This window comes from Geotrypetes seraphini, chromosome 1 (assembly GCF_902459505.1).
Source record: "Geotrypetes seraphini chromosome 1, aGeoSer1.1, whole genome shotgun sequence".
Taxonomy (NCBI): Eukaryota; Metazoa; Chordata; class Amphibia; order Gymnophiona; family Dermophiidae; genus Geotrypetes; species Geotrypetes seraphini.
In genome coordinates this window covers 408,279,218-408,296,309 of record NC_047084.1, presented here as the reverse complement: position 1 = coordinate 408,296,309, position 17,092 = coordinate 408,279,218, and the positions used below count along the sequence as shown (strand labels likewise).

The following is a 17,092-nucleotide window of genomic DNA, read 5'->3' as shown; positions in this document are numbered from 1 at the left end:
CTGTTTGTCCAACTTAAAAAAAGGTACGGGGTGGGGGTGGGGGGGTCGTGGGGTCAGCCTGGGGGTTGCGGGTCGGCGGGGGGGCGATGGGGGGTTCTGGGGGGTGATCGTTGGGGTGAGGGGGGTTCCGTCGAGGGCAGGAGGGCCTGGGATATCTCCTGCCCGTATTGTAGTGAGGGGAGGGGTAGGGGGTCGCCGGGGCCAGGAGGATTTGGGCTCCCTCCTGGCCCATTCTTGTAGCGGCGGGGGGGTCGCCGGGGCCAGGAGGGCTTGGGTTCCCTCCTGGCCCAAGCCAGTCGCGGGGGAGGTGGTCGCTGGGGCCAGGAGGGCTTGGGTTCCCTCCTGGCCCAAGCCAGTTGCGGGGGGGGGGGGGGTCGCTGGGGCCAGGAGAGCTTGGGCTCTCTCCTGGCCCGATGTTAATCGGCGGGGCAAGAGGGCTTGGGCTCCCTCTTGCCCCGATATCATCGGGGGTGCCGAAGTTGGCCGGGGCAAGAGGGCTTGAGCTCCCTCTTGCCCTGATGTTGTTGGGAGTGGGGGGTCGCGGTTTGACATGGCAGGAGGGCTTGGGCACCCTCCTGCCTGGATGGTTGGGGGGGGATTCTGTAACCGGTGTTGTTTTTGACAGACACCGGTTACAGAATCCAGCTTTTAGGCGAAGGACTGGCTCCTCCTTCACCTAAAAGCCCTTCTGTTGGACGTTTGGGGCTTAGGCGTTTTTTTGTTTCATTATGGCTGAAAAGTGTAGACGTGGTGTGGGTGTACTTCTAGATGTAGTGATGTTTGGTCATTTAGGCAGAGGAAGGCCATAATCAAAACAAGGACGTTTGTTTTGGTTATGGACACTTTCCCTGCTTCTGCATTGAACATTTAAGGACTTAGGCCAAAAGGGGACTTTGAGGCTTTTTTTGATTATACCCCTCCACGTCTTTGTCTCTTCCACCTCTACTGGGAGACCATTCTAAGCATCTACCTCCCTTTCTGCATAAATGTATTCTCTTAGATTACTCCTGAGCCTATCACCTCTTAACTCTGGAGTTTCCTTTCAATTGTAAGAGACTGGCCTCACGTGTATTTATGCCATGTGGTTTAATATACCATATTTCTGTGGTCCAAATAAAATGGTTTACATTTATTATTTGCAAATACTTTTGCTGTCCCTGGGGCAGTGGAGGGTTACGTGTCTTGTCCAGAGTCTTGAGGAGCTGTAGTGGGAATTGAACACAGTTCCCCAGATTCTCAGCCCTCTGCACAAGAACATAAGAATAGCCATACTAGGTTCAGACCAGGGTCCATCTAGCCCAGTATCTTTTTTCCACAGTGGCCAATCCAAGTCACAAGTACCTGGCAGAAACGCATTAGGCTATATAGGTATACAATTGACCATTTTGACATTTACTAGGCTGTTTTTTGACATTGGCCTAGGCTGTTTCAGCTACATTGCATTCACAGAATTAAGAATATTTGACTACTAGTGCTGCTCAATTCAGGAAAAAAAATTTCGATTCAATTCGATTCAGCCTATTAAATCGATTTTTCGATTCGATTTTCCTGCCCAATTGTTTTGTTTTTTTGGGGTTTTTTTTTTTTGTTTTTTTTTTTTTTTCAAACATCCAGGTAGGTTTATTTTATAGCCTCTTCACCCACTCCACCCCCTTTGCCCTCTCCTACCCACACTGGCACTGTGATGCAAACAAAATAAACAACAAAAAAAAGACTTTTCCTTTCTCTGTTAAATCCTAGCTCACATTCGCAGTCTAATACCAGCTCTGGCAGGATACACATTTCAAATCTGACACATTGTAATCACAAAACAGAAAATAAAATTATTTTTTCTACCTTTTGTTGTCTGGTCATTATTCAAATCATGTTGGTCCCAGACTCTGCAACAAACATTTTTTGATAACTCGCTTGCTAGGGTCTCTTGCCCATTTGCCGATTTCTTCTTTCTCCGTGCTAACCATCCATCTTCCATCTCTATCCTCCCCTTCCATTTTCCTTCCCTCCCCCGGAGGCCTGGCATCTTTCCTTTTTTTGTCTGCATTCCTGTAGCTGCTGCAATGGACCCCACCATCCCCAGATCCACCATCTCTCCTTTTCTCAATTACCCTTTCATCTGGCATCTCTCCCTCTTTCCTTACCATCCCAGGGTCCACCAGCTCTCCCTTTCTCTTCCCAACTACCCTCCTATTCAGTATCTCTATCCCCCTCCACACCATCCCTTGTGTCCAACTGCTCTCCCTTTCTGTTCCTTCCCTCCCTAAATCCCATTGTCCACCATCTCTCTCCCTCTCCTGTTTTTAGATCCATTATTTCTTCCATCCCCCCATCTCCCCTCTCCATGATCTCTCCTGTTCATCTCTCCCTCTCCCCCAAGAACATCTCCCCCTCCCCCCCCCTTGGCCTCCACCATCCATCTTCCCCTCTTCCACCAAGTTCATCTCTCCCATCCATCTTTTCCCTATCTCTCCCTCTCCAGTCCACCAACTCCCCCAAGTCTGTCTCCCCTCTCCCTCCATCTACCTTTATTTTGATGTTGCCAGTTAGCGATCCAGAGTTCTCCTGCTGCCACTCCTTGCGTCTTCTCTCCACTGCGACCCACCTTCAGTGAAAACTTCCTGTTTCTGCTTGGGGGGCTGAATGGAGAGAATACGCCTGGAGTAGCCGCAGGAGAACTCTGTGGATTGCTAAATCACTGCTGCTTTTGCCTGGAGTAGAAACTTGGTAGATGCGGCCGAGGAGGAGAGGAGAAATACTTCCGGCCGGGAAGGAGAGAGCCAGCCAACCAATCACCTTGCTGTCGCTGATCTACACAAGAGGTCCGCTCGGCACTCCCTTTGCCAAACTCCTTTCTTCTGATGTAACTTCCGGTTTTGCAAAACTAGAAGTTACATTAGATGGAAGGACCGGCGGCAGAGGGAAAGCCCAAATGGGTCTCAGGGAGCCAACAAATCGTTGAGTTTGTTTTTTTTGTCTTAACAAATTTATTTAAATAGATTTGAATTGTGTAGCACTAGTGACCACCTCTTAGACAAGTTGACTATAGTCACCAGAACAAAAAAATAAGGTGTTAATGAATTCTGTTAGAGCACCCAATTTGTAATTCAACAGTTCAAACCCCATCCTTTTATGTGAAAAAAATTAAAAAGTTACAGAAGTTCAAACATGTAACATTTGCAGACTGCTTATGGACCCATGATGTGAAGACAATGACCATTCTCAACATTTTGGATTCACTACTTTAATCACTTTTTTGCAGAGACAGTACATATAAGCTTTTTTGTTTTTTTGTCTCTCCAATTAACCTGGGTCTCTTTTTGTTTTAGTGCAATTACATTGTTCCGGCTACACTTGTCATCGTCATCTTTGTCTGCTTTCAGCAAGAGTCTTACGTGTCCTCGTCTAATCTACCTGTTCTGGCTCTCCTCCTCTTACTTTATGGGTAAGGTGATGAACTAAGTTTTTGGATCATGTGTTTTGAAATAATTAGTAGCATTTGTATGGAATACTTTTGTATTCTAACTAACTGAATAAACCTTGTTTCATTTCCATTAGAAACAAAAACAAAAAACTTTGAGATTTGGGGTTCTTTCATCTGTTTCTTTTGATGTAATAAAAAAATGTCATTAAAACATAGACGCCCCCACCCTTCCCAAATTTACTCCATCTATGTGATCTCTGTAGTTAGAATGGGGTAGGAGCAAACCCCAGTTGCTGTTGATATGTCGGGTCCTGTTTTCAAAACTGCATCAGCTGGCCGTAAGGCTAGTGCTATTTTCTTATACAGCCATATTTTAGTAAAAAGAATTGTGTTCAGGGAAGGGAAGAATCTTGGTCAAAGAACAAAATGTTTATGTACATGAGAGTTAAAAAAAAATGCACATGCATGACCAAGTGATATCCTTGATATTAAGGCCGGCGTTAACCATGCTGGGGCCCAGAGTAGAATTAAAGGAGGGGGCCACATGATCCTCTCTCCTCCCTGCCCCCTTTTCAGATCTCCTCACCTGTCTTTACTGTCATACATAAATAACTTTAAATGACTTCTTCAACAAAAAAACACAAACAGACCCTCACCAAACATAGAACAAGGGATCACAAATAGAAATATGAAGACAAAAATTGAACTTGAAAAACTTAAAAGTTAAACTTGTCAAGTGCTGCAATGCTGGGGGAAAAAAGCATTTTCACAATACATTGAACACAATACATAAACATCTGTGATGCACATATCCCACAGCTAAAACATTTCATTAATAAATTAAAAGTGAAACACTGTTTTCTACCTTTTGTTGTCTGGACATTTTATTTTTCCATCATGTTACCCCAGTTTCTCTTTTCTGCTTTCTTGTATGTCTTTCCATTGAATGCTGTTCATTTGTTCTTTCTCCTGCCTTGTTCCATTTCCTCACTACACCTGTCTCTGACATATTGATCTTTCCCTTTTAGTTCTTTCCTTTTTTCTTTTCTGCCTCTGTCCACTCAAATCTCACCTCTTTCTCATCCATCTCCTTCTTTTTACTTTTCAGGTATCTATCAGTTTCCCCTTGCTCTCCCATTTCCTATCTCACTCCTTCCCTGGTCTCCTATTCACTCTCATCTTCTCCCCATTATATAATCCTCCTCTGACTCATTTCCTTGCTCCCTCTCTTGTCCTTTCCCACATAGTTCCACTTTTCTAGCATCTCTTTCCCTCCATTCTTGTTGCCTAGCATATTTTCTCCCTTTCATTCCCCCAACTTTGTAACATAACATCTCTCTGTCCTTTCCCCTCTATCCCCCAGCATCTTCCTGTCCCATCTTCTTCCCTCCTACTTCTCCCACCCCATGGTCCAGCATATCTCCTCTCCCCCCCCCACATATGATTCAGCTTCTCTCTCTCTCTCTCCCTCCCTCCTATTGTCCAGCAGTACTCCTTTTCTGTTCCTTCTCTGCCTTCTGTTGCCCAGTATCTCCCCCTTCCCTCCTATCTTCTATTGTCCAGTAGCTCTCTCCCCTGAAGCCCTGTCCAGTCTAATATTTCTCTCTCCCCACCCCTATTGTCTGGTATCTCTTCCTCCATCCCCAGGACCATTTTCTTTCCCTTTCTGTTCCCTCTTTGCCTTCTTTTATCCAGATTTTCTCCCTCCTCCCCTCTGTTCCCACACCCTGATCCAACATTTCTCCCTCTCTTTCCTCTATTCATCCCATTATCCATCATATCTCTCTTCCTCCCCCTCCCATTCAGCATATTTCTCGCTCTCTCTGGTTTACCTTAAAAAGCACTTTTGTTTACAGAAGTCATCGGCATGGTAGCAATTCTGCTAATGATCTCTGCAACTGGCCCAGGAGCTTTCCTTTGTCCATGTTCTTTCCAGGCAGATAAAGGAAATTGCTTAGGAGGGGAGGGAGTGATGCAGCAGAGGGAAATCTCTGGGATTGGTGACAGCAGCATATTAGAATTACTTCCACTGCTGGTGACCCCTGTGAAGACTGCTGGAGGAGGAGGGAGAGATGCCAAACTATGAGGCCTGGGAGCATCCTGTAGCTGTGGGACCCGTGTTTGTTACCTCCACTGAGTACACATGTACTTTTTATCTGGACACAGTCTTCAAATGCAAACTCTGTAGTTTATGTTTGATGAACAAGTTGATTTGTGTGACTTGAAAAATACCTCATATCTTGTCAGCTAGGTAGTATATTGAAAATGTCAGAGTTTTTTGTCTGAATTTCTGCAGGTGGTCTATAACCCCTCTAATGTACCCAGCATCCTTTGTGTTCAAGATCCCTAGCACAGCCTACGTGGTGCTCACCAGTATGAACCTTTTTATTGGGATAAATGGCAGTGTGGCCACTTTCGTCCTTGAGTTTTTCACCGACAACGTGAGTTATTTATCTGTCTGGATGTGAATAAACTTATCTCATGAACAGCAAGAAAAACATTTGTTGTGGCCTCTGATTCTACCTCTTCCTAAATGCATAACTTAATGCCTGGTCTAAAGCTATGCATTAGATAGTGCACAGTTTTTAAAAGAAAGGGCTTCCAAAGTTAACACCTGATGCTTACTGCATATGTTCTTTTAAATATTGACTTTCTGGTTTTTTTCTCCGTTTGGGGAAGTAATCACGCTACCTATACTGGCACAATTATCAACCATGGCAGCAACACTTTTTATGTATACAGTTGCAGGTCTAAATGAAGGCAAATCTTCTTTGAAAACTTAGTCTCCCATGTGAAATGCCCAACGCTTTTCAAACTGACTTTAGTGTGTCTTAACTTCTGCTTTTTTAGAAACTGAATGATATTAATGATACCTTAAAGATGGTGCTCCTGATTTTCCCTCATTTCTGCTTGGGCCGGGGTTTGATAGATATGGTGAAGAATCAAGCTATGGCTGATGCCCTGGAACGCTTCGGTGAGTGTTTTCTCATGGTGTAATCATATTTCTTCTGTTTCATTCTGAGACTGGAAGTCATAACCCTTTCCTACTCCCAAATAAAGTGAAAGTGAATTGTTAACTTTGTTATAGTATAGAACGAAGTTCAATGTTCAAATTATGTTTAAGGTACTTTATCTCAAAGTGCATCAATTATAATCCTGCATAACTTGTTTATTACAAAAAAAAGAAACTGTCAGATTCCTAGAAATTCTGTTCTAGAGAAGCTGATAGGACAGAATTCCTATGAGAGAGGGAGGGAGCCTGTGGTCTTCAAATATTTGATGCTTCTGCTTTGGTAAACAGCAGTTAGACACAGTGAAAACCCAAGGGAAAAATCAGATGACTGAATACAATACAGGAAGCTGAGAGAAGTCTAAAACAGTACCTTATGTGTGCCTTTTTGCAGTACAGACATTTCTATTTAGATTTTTTTTTAAAACAGTTGTCATGCAGACTTAGATTGTTTAGTTGGAGCCTTAGACACTGCTACCAGAAAATAAAATATGGTCTGGTATTCAATAGTAACAACAACAAAATAAAAAACCCTAGGAGAAACAACCCCACATAGAGTCAAACAGAGGGACTGAACACATCAACCTTGGAACCAATAGAATTTATTCATATAAACTCAAGTCAAAATTAAATACATGTATAAATACATGGATATAGAGTCATTTGCCTTTGGTGACACCAACACGGTCTGTGTTTTGGCCTCCAGTTGGAAGCCTGCCTCAGGGGCATGGGTGTCGGTCCACTAGATGGCGCTATTGTGCTGGAAATACAAACTCCAAACTTATGCGTACACTTATACGGAGTAGAACTTAAGACTCGTGAAATAAACAAAGCTTGAAGTATTGAGTCAGGCAGTTTTTTCCAGGTATATGATTCAGCAAGCCATTAGAACTAGTATACTGCATCTAATGGGCCACAGAGAAAAGTGTTAGACTAGTGGAGGTTAAGTGACTTGACAATATCATATTGAGTAATTGGAATCGGTGATAACTGGAAATCTGAGGTTTCATGACTCTAATCTCAGGTTGTGCTGTGAACAGGAGTTACTGTTTTGACATTCCCTTCTGATTTTCTCTTGCTGTTTTTTTAAAATAATTTTAATATGCAGGTGAGAATCGCTTTGTCTCCCCGATGTCCTGGGATCTCGTGGGCCGAAATCTGTTTGCCATGGCTATTGAGGGTGTGGTCTTCTTTATCATCACCTTGCTGATAGAGTATAGGTTTTTCATCAAGCCAAGGTAAGCTGGCTACAACCGATGTTATTTTTAAACTGCCTTCCTTATCCCCCTCTTTTACAAAGCCCAATACTTCAGACCGACGCAGTAAATGCTCTGAAGACCATAGGGATCGAATGGATGTGGAAGCATTCGTCATATGGCACTCGCTAGTGCCGCCGCTTTAAAAAAGAGGGCCTAAATGAATTCAATCCACTATTTCAGAGAAATACATCAATAACAGTATATCATAGTAAATAATATGGGAGTAAAAATCCAAATTCATCAATTAAAATATAATAGTACAAAAAAGGACATTTTTTTTGTAGTAGCTGTTTGGCTTTTAGGGGTTTTCTTTGAAAATATGTCTGGCAGGGGACAGTGGAACTAAATAAAGAGGTACCTGCAGAGCTCCATGCCTGCTTTGGGATTTGCTAAGGGTATGTAGGATAATGGTGGGGAATCACAATGCCTCTGAATTGACTGATGTTTTATCAGATTGAATATTGATTCTCATGTATCCCTTTAAAATTATTTTTCTCACTGAAGAAAAAGGATGAAACCTCTAAACAAGGAATTATTGCAACATGAATCCTGAGCCCCTAGATGCTGGAAAAGGACTTGAGCTGCAAGTTGTTTTCACCCACTACATAAGTTGCAACATTCCTTTACAATTTGCTCCTTGCTCTTGGAGGTCTGGCTGAATTTGAGTGGTCTAAGGGCTAGATTGATTGATTTATTCATTTATTATTTAGCCCTTCCTCCCAAAGGAGCCCAGAATGGGTTACAAGATTACATTCACAGTATAAGTAAGGCAAACTTTGGTGGGAAAAACAATCTTGGTGTACATAGAGGTATCAATTCCAGCTTTTACAGTATAGACGTAACATACAGATTTGGAGATATAGACAGTGGACATGGGGTGTTTTAAAAATTGCAGCATTTTCAGAGAAGACATAAAGTAAAATAGCTTTGTAGGTTTTGTGCGTCATTGAAGTATGGCAGGTTTTTGGTCCGGTGATCCGACGTAAAGGTTAGTCAGGGATGCAGATGTAAGCTAAGGAGCTGGGTTTGTAAAGAGGAAGGTTTTCACATCCTTCCTGAAGTTCCATAGACTGTTTAAAGATCTGACAGTGCCATAATCTGGGTATGAAATGGGAATAAGAGCATTTCCGGACTGTTTCAGATGTGAGTGAGCGACCGGGTGGAATGGCTAGCCGTTTTTCTGCTTGGGATCTCAGTGGTCAGTTGGGGACATAAATTTGTAGTTTTGATGCTATGTATTTTGGTGTCATAAGAACATAAGAAGTTGCCTCCACTGGGTCAGACCGGAGGTCCATCTCGCCCAGTGGCCCGCTCCCGCAGCGGCCCACCAAGTCCTTGACCTGTGAAGTGAATTCTTGACCTTTATAATCTACCTCTACTTCTATAACCTACCTCTGCTGCTATCTGTACCCCTCAATCCATTTATCCTTTAGGTACCTATCCAAACCTTCCTTAAACCCCTTTACTGTGCTCTCGCCTACTACAACCTCCGGAAGAGCATTCCATGCGTCCACCACTCTCTGGGTAAAAAAGAACTTCCTAGCATTGGTTCTAAACCTGTCCCCTGTCATCTTGTGGAATGTCTTGAAAGCTAGAACCAGGGCTTTAAAGACGCATCGTTTTTGGATAGGCAGCCAGTACATGGATCTTAGTGCAGGGGTGACATTATCGTGGAAGCTCAGGTTTTTCAGGAGTCAGATTGCAGTGTTTTGCACAACTTGGAGACGGGAGATAGTTTTTGCAGGTAAGCCTACTAGTAGCATGTTGCAATAGTCTACTAAGCGGGATAACACAAACGCATATAGTTGCTGGGCAAAATCGTCCTCTGAGAAGTAAGCACCAGTCGACTAATGTTCATCGCTAAACTGGTTTGACTGGTTTAGGGACTGATCGTATTTACTGAAACGATGCACAAAGTGGCTCATTGCATGGTTTTTCCGAACGATTGCTCATTCTATGTTTCTGGCATGTTTCTCCCCTCTTAAATTCAATCAATTTGTACCTCGCTTAATTTATTGTAAACCGCATAGAACTTAACGGTATTGCGGTATATAAACTGTTATTATTATTATTATTATTAATATTAAAAAACAGCCATCCGATTGATGCCCTAACTTTGCATGTCACAATCGGATCAAAAAACCCAGCCCTGCCTGTTTTTTCATTTTTTTTCTTTGGGCACAGATATTGTGCATATTTAAAAAATAATAGCCGTCTGGGCCATGCCGCTACCTGGGAGGAGCCTTAGGCATCTGAGCCAGTCAGGGGCTTAGGCCCCTCCCCGTGCATCCAAGGATGCACTGGGAAACGGAAGGCCTGCCATTTTGCAGTGGTGGGCCTGAGAAGCAGGAGGGACTGGGTATCCCTCCTGCTGTCAACTAATTTCAAGGTTCGGAGAGGTGGGGAGGGGCTGGATGCATCCAGTGGCAGGAGGGAGTGGGCATTCCTCCTGTCGATATATATATATATATATATATATATATATATATATATTTTTTTTTTTTAACGAAGGGGAGTGGGCATCCCTCCTGCCTCATTTAGTACCAGGGTTGTGGGGGGGGGCCTGGCAGAGCGGTAGGTTCGGCGGGGTTTGCCGCGGCAGGAGGGAGTGGGCATCTCTCCTGCTGATCTTCAATTGGAGGGCATTGGTTTGAAGGGGTGTCAGGAGTTTAGGAGGGCCGGGGGCAGGAGGGTGTGGGCATCCCTCCTGCCATTCAAAATGTTGGCAGTGTCGTGGTGTTGGTGGGGTGAAGGACCATCATCGGAGGGGCTTTCTTTTCTGGAGGGTTTTGGGTTTTTTTTTAAATGGGGCAGATATTGTGCATGTGTAGCACAAGCACAATATCTGTGCCATTAAAAAAAAAATGAAAAAAGCCCTAACAGCTGAGTGACAGGAGTCTGCTTTGGGGCTTCCCCTGCCACTCAGCTGTTCATGCTTCCTTAAACCAGCTCTGCGCATGTGTCAAAGTCACGCTGAGTGACTGGTCAGTCAGAATTACAGCGAATCTCAATAAAATCATTTGCATGGAAACTTGTTGGAACATTGATCACTTGTTGGAACATCGGCCAATGGTGACTTGCACGGTCTTAGCGACCGTGTTTAATGCATCTAGCCCAGGGGTGCCCACACTTTTTGGGCTTGCGAGCTTCTTTTAAAATGACCAAGTCAAAATGATCTACCAACAATAAAAATTTTTTAAAAAACACAAAGCACTCTGAAAGGCAGAGAAAATGTTAATTATCATTCATATTCTGGGGTTTTTTCAAAGAGGTCAAGGAAGATGACTCTATGCAATGTCACCTCAGTAACAACCATACAAAAATAGACAAATATACTCCCTCCCTTGTTACTAAACCACGATAGCAGTTTTTAGCACAGGGAACTGCGCTAAATGCCCCGCGCTGCTATCGACGTTCATAGGCTCCCTGCACTAAAAACCACTATTGTGGTTTAGTAAAAGGGAGCCATAGTGCAAAATATAGACAGCAGATATAAATTCTCAAAACGGACACATTTTGATCACTAAATTGAAAATAAAATCATTTTCCCTACCTTTGTTGTCTGGTGATTTCATGAGTCTCTGGTTGCACTCTCTTCTTCTGACTGTACTTCCAATATTTCTTCCCTTCTTTCAGCCTCCTGTATGCTTCCTCTCCTCCAGACCTCATTCTCTCCCCAACTTTTTCTTTCTGTCTCCCTGCCTCCCTTTCTTTCTTTCTCTCTCTCTCTCCCTCTCCATGCCCCCTTTCTTTCTGTTTCCCTTCTTTCTTTGTCTCCCTGCACCCCCTTCTTTCTGACTCCCTGCCTGCCCCCTTTCTTTCTTTCTCCCTGCCCTCCCCCAAGCCACTAGGCTTGCTGCCACTGCATTTGGGGAACAGGCCCCCAAGCCACCTCTGCCCCAAGCTCTCCCTGCAGAAACGTCACACTGACCAGCATTCTGCGATTGGCTGGCCCAGAACTTCCTCTCCGATGTCAGGGAGAGGAATGCTGGTCAGTCCGATGCTTCTCCAGGGAGAGCTTGGGGCGGCTGTGAGGGACGTCATGGAGAGGAAGGCTGATCGGCCTGGTAGATCGGGATGGCAACACGAGTCTATCACAGTGCCCGGGATGGGCTCCGCGATCGACTCGCGTTGCCTTCCCAATCTACCGGTCAATCGCGATCGACGTATTGGCACCCCTGATCTAGCCCTAAGTCAGGGGCGAGCAAACATTTTAGCTCACAGATCATATTGGTGACCCTGCCTAAATAGTGGAGCATTCTGTCAAGAGGAGGTCCACCTCTGATCATCTGCTGAGAATGCATAGAGATTCCTCTCAGAGCTCTGAGGTTGTGGGCTAGGAGTATGATATACAAGAAATGGATGTGGCTCTTAAGTCTTAGATTGCTTACCTCTGGTCAGTGGAAAATTGCAACAAAGGTTCTTGATGTGTAACTGGTTTAGTCCATCTCCCTACATGGTTCAGTGCAAATGAACATACCCAAACACAGAGCAATTCTGCGGCACTGTTGCATGAGTTGCTGCTGTATGTGTACTGTCCTTTGCAGCATGGCATTCCTCTGTCTCTTTCACATAATTGCTTTGAATGTGTTTACAGGCCAAGGTGCCCCAAACTTGCCCCTGTGATTGATGAGGATGATGATGTGGCCAGGGAAAGGCAAAGGATAATGTGTGACAGTGGCCGAAGTGACATCCTGGAAATCAAAGGGCTGACCAAGGTGAGAGGACACATGAGTGAACCACAGGTCATATGAGTAGACATGAGCAGTTTCTTCAGTTCAAGACTTTAGTGCCTTCCCCCCCCCCCCCCCCTTGAGTCACTATTTGGATCCAGGTGACTGGAGAAGGTTTACCTCAGTCGTAAGACAGGTTTTGAGAGACCTTATATTAGGTGTTTGGCTATTCATGGAAGAGTAGATTGCTTTGGTGCATTCATGGTCTGCCATTTATCAGATTTGGGATCAAATGTCAGAATTCCTTTTCTTTCTTCGTATCGAGATCCCTGGTACATTAATGCACATTCAGAGTTTGGAATTAAAAGGTATACAGAATTAAAACTGCATTTAGGATGAACTGAAATTTTCTGTCTGGCTGATCAGAAATAATTTGATGACTAGGGACATTTTAAGGAAGATCTTTAAAGTGATTTACATGGGTAAAATACATTTTACCTGCATTAGGACAATTTGTAGACAGACGATTTTCTAAGCATGGCTAAAATGGTATCATCATTGCGAGGTAAAGGCCTGGGGAAGAATACCACTCATAGAGATGGCATTTTCGTATTTGTGTGTGCGCTTCCTCCATTGAAGGTCTACTAACATATAATTAAGAGCAAGTGATTGTTTGGACTTTGTACCTGTGGCAAATTTCTCATTGGTTGGAAGTTGCTTCAAAATGGGTAAAAGTGCCATAACAAGCAATATGTTTTAGATTGCTAAGAATATTTTGTGTTACGTAGGCACTTGCTCAGCTTGTTATCTCAGTTCTTTGCAGTTTTTATCCGTCACATAAAAAGTAATAAATAAATTTCCCAACATCTTCCTATGTGTCTATAGTTGTTTTTTTTTGGGGGGGGGGGGAGGAAGAGAGTCCAGTGCTTATCCTGTAGTTTTGGGGATATTTTGGGCTAGATTCACTAAGCAAACCGATTGTGTACTGATCAGTTTGTGACCCCTTTGCGGCCCGATTTTCCTTCGATCCGATTCACTATCCTCTGTGCCGATCCGATTCTGATCCATGTATGCAAATGAGGGGAAACGGCATGCAAAGTAGGAAGGACACGATTCACTTAACAAAATTCTGGCACACCGATTGGGCTGGCCGATCCAAAAACAAGTGACTGCTGAGGACCAGTCGCTTGTGCAAAAACCCTGCTCTCAGCCCCGACTCTCCTGCCTTTGCAGCTCCTATACTCTTCTGCTTTGCCTCCCTTCCCTGCACCAGGAGCCCGTGGGTTAAAACCACAGGCTCGCGAGTAAAAGTAAAGTAAAAAATAAAAAAGCGCGGACAGCAAATGCATGCGCAGACCATCTACAGGCAAAAAAGATGGGCTGCGCATGCGTCAGGATCACTCAGTAGCGATCCGTGGGGTTGGTGGGGGGCGTTCCTCCGATCGTCCCCATTTGAATATTGGCCCGTCGTGAATTGGTTGGCCTGCCGCGGATTGGCCACGGATCGGGCATGATCAGCAGGTTAGTAAATCTAGCCCTTTATTTGTTACTGTTTGCATTTGTCCTTAGACAAACAAACATTTAGGGGCCTATTTCATATCTATGAGCTTCTTAGCATTTAAGGTACTCTAATTCCTCCACCCATCAGCCCTAACAATTGTAATCTGCCCTAAGGGCTCCTTTTACTAAGGTGTGCTAGCGTTTTTAGCGCACGCAGGATCTTACTGCGCGCTATGCGGCTAGAACTAATGTCAGCTCAATGCTGACAATGCACGGCAATGTAGCGCGTGCTATTCTGCGCGTTAATGCCCTAACGCAGCTTCGTAAAAGGAGCCCTAAATCTTCTCTTCTACTTTTTCCTTCTCCCCCACTTAATTTTCCCCCTTTTTCTTCTTTTACCTTCCTCCCTCAGCCCCTCCTTTTCCTTTACCCCTGTAATTTCCTTATTGCCTTACTTTCCTATTCCCTTCCCACCCTCTGTGGCATGATTGGCAAGTGCCCTGTTTTTAATGGCGTTCTTTTCCTCCTTTGTTTTTAAATAATTCTACACCGCTGTGTTCTGCATGTCAGTGATTAGCGATATAGAAATCGTAATTACGTAAACTATAAACTGTAATTCCATTAACTCACTCTAAGCTTTAGTAAAAGGGCAAGTCACTCAATCCTCCATTGCCCCAGATATGTACGTTAGAAAGATTGTGAGCCCACCAGGACAGATAGGGAAAATGCTTGAATACCTGATTGTAAACTGCTTAGATAACCTTGATGGGCGGTATATAAATAACTTGAATAAGTGTATTGTTCGTCTAAGGGCTCCTTTTATTGAAAATCTCTAGCGCCGTTTACTAAAAGATTTTATGAACATAACATAAGCAAAGCCTCCGCTGGGTCAGACCTGAGGTCCATCGCGCCCAGCAGTCCGCTCACGCGGCGTCCCAACAGGTCCAGGACCTGTGCAGTAATCCTCTATCTATACCCCTCTATCCCCTTTTCCAGCAGGAAATTGTCCAATCCTTTCTTGAACCCCAGTACCGTACTCTGCCCTGTCACGCCCTCTGGAAGCGCATTCCAGGTGTCCACCACACGTTGGGTAAAGAAGAACTTCCTAGCATTCGTTTTGAATCTGTCCCCTTTCAACTTTTCTGAATACCCTCTTGTTCTTTTATTATTTGAAAGTTTGAAGAATCTTTCCTTTTCTACTCTCTCTATGCCCTTCATGATCTTATAAGTCTCTATCATATCCCCTCTAAGTCTCCTCTTCTCCAGCGAAAAGAGACACAGTTTCTCCAATCTCTCAGCGTATGTTTATTTTATATTATGAATGTGTTTTATGTAATCTGCTTTGAACAAACATGTGTTGGTATATAAGAATTTTGTTAAACACATGTTCTTTATGTTTCAGGTCTATGGGATGAAGAGGAAACCAGCCGTGGACAGGCTTTGTGTTGGGATTCCCCCTGGAGAGGTAAAAAACAAAATTACTGAAGTTCACCTGCTACTTTATAGTAGGGTTGGAAAAAAATTCCATGAGCCATGATCTGCATGCTTTCCCCTCTTATTTATTTGGTAATTATATAATTGGGATTTTTTTTAAAATTATTCTTTATCAATTTTCAAATTAAGTTACAAGAATAAACTCTTGTCGCAGCAATACAGCATGAAATTTAAACTAAGGAAATCTTTAAACAATTAAAGAACATAGTCAATAGCTCCTTAGACCTCAAACAGTGGAGGAGGAATCCCAAATAAGTGAAGAGAATAATTGGGATTGATAAGGTTTGCAAAGAAGGGAGAGAAGGTGCCACAAAGGGCTCCTTTTACTAAGCTGCGTTAGGGCATTAATGCGCGGAATAGAACGCGCTACAATGCCGTGCGTGCTAGACGCTAATGCCAGCATTGAGCTGGCGTTAGTTCTAGCCGCATAGCGCGGGGTTAGCACGCACTAATCTGCTACGTACGCTAAAAACGCTAGCGCACCTTAGTAAAAGGAGCCCATAGTGTCATTATAGCTGACTCTGGGCTTTTCAACTCTGGGTCCATCCCTACTCCTCTTCCCTCTCGCAACCTGCTGCTCTATTTAGAAATGGGTTTTAGAATTTCCCAGTGCTCCTCTAGGGCAGTGGTTCCCAACCCTGTCCTGGAGGAACACCAGGCCAATTGGGTTTTCAGGCTAGCCCTAATGAATATGCATGAAGCAAATTTGCATGCCTATCACTTCCATCATATGCAAATCTCTCTCATGCATATTCATTAGGGCTAGCCTGAAAACCCGATTGGCCTGGTGTTCCTCCAGGACAGGGTTGGGAATCACTGCTCTAGGGTGTTCAGGGGGTGGTATAATTGATTTCATCCTCAACTGGGACTAAAAGCTCTTGCTTTGCAATACTGCTGGGCCAGGCCATCCCTTTACACAGGAGCTGGGTCTGAGACTCACCTCTTGGTTTCTGATATGCTAGAGCAGGGGTCTCCAAAGTCCGTCCTTGAGGACCGAATCCAGTCGGGTTTTCAGGATTTCCCCAATGAATATGCATGAGATCTATTTGCATGCACTGCTTTCAATGCATATTCATTGGGGAAATCCTGAAAACCCGACTGGATTCGGTCCTCAAGGAGGGACTTTGGAGACCCCTGTGCTAGAGCATTGCATAGTTGCTGGACCATAGGCTAACCCACTTTGGTTGATTTTAATGTAAAGAAGAGAATTGTTATCCTCAGCAGCAACTGCAGTGGAATTTTCTAGTTAAGCTTTGTTAAATATATTTGCTGTGATCATAATGAATTAATATATTCTGGCCCCAGGTCTTTGCTCTAGTGCCAGATACCTGTGTTTAAATCTCAGAGGTACAGGGTTCTGCAGATGTGGGAAGATTAGAGGGTATTAGCTGGGTTTTCATAGACAGAGAGAGAGTTTTCCTATGGTTCTTTGCCTTCAGCAATTTTATCAAACTCTACTTCACCTGATCTGAAGAGTGTATTTAATGTAGTTTGGAGGTAAAACTTTCTTTCCAACTCTTCACTTTCCTGGGATGCACTGGGAGGAGCCTAAGGCCCTGATTGGCTAAGGCACTTAAGACCCTTCCCGAAGGGAGCTCTGAGGCAGGAGGGAGTGGACATCCCTCCTGCTGAGGATCTTTGTGGGGACTGTCCAGGGGGGCCACAGTCTTTGCAGGGGGGAGGGTCAGCAGTATGGGATGTGTCCGGGGGGGGGGGGGGGGTTCTGCGATCTATGCTA

General features: G+C 44.1%; 1 protein-coding gene across 1 annotated transcript in view; it reads left to right on the top strand.

The window, feature by feature from the left end:
* Positions 1-17,092, top strand: part of ABCA1 (ATP binding cassette subfamily A member 1) — a 264,923-nt gene that overhangs the window by 226,184 nt on the left and 21,647 nt on the right. Inside the window, exons 38-43 of the mRNA XM_033918403.1 lie at positions 3,324-3,439; positions 5,715-5,859; positions 6,269-6,392; positions 7,537-7,666; positions 12,285-12,405; positions 15,263-15,325. Coding sequence (XP_033774294.1) covers positions 3,324-3,439; positions 5,715-5,859; positions 6,269-6,392; positions 7,537-7,666; positions 12,285-12,405; positions 15,263-15,325 — 699 coding nt within the window. The remainder of the gene's footprint in view (positions 1-3,323; positions 3,440-5,714; positions 5,860-6,268; positions 6,393-7,536; positions 7,667-12,284; positions 12,406-15,262; positions 15,326-17,092) is intronic.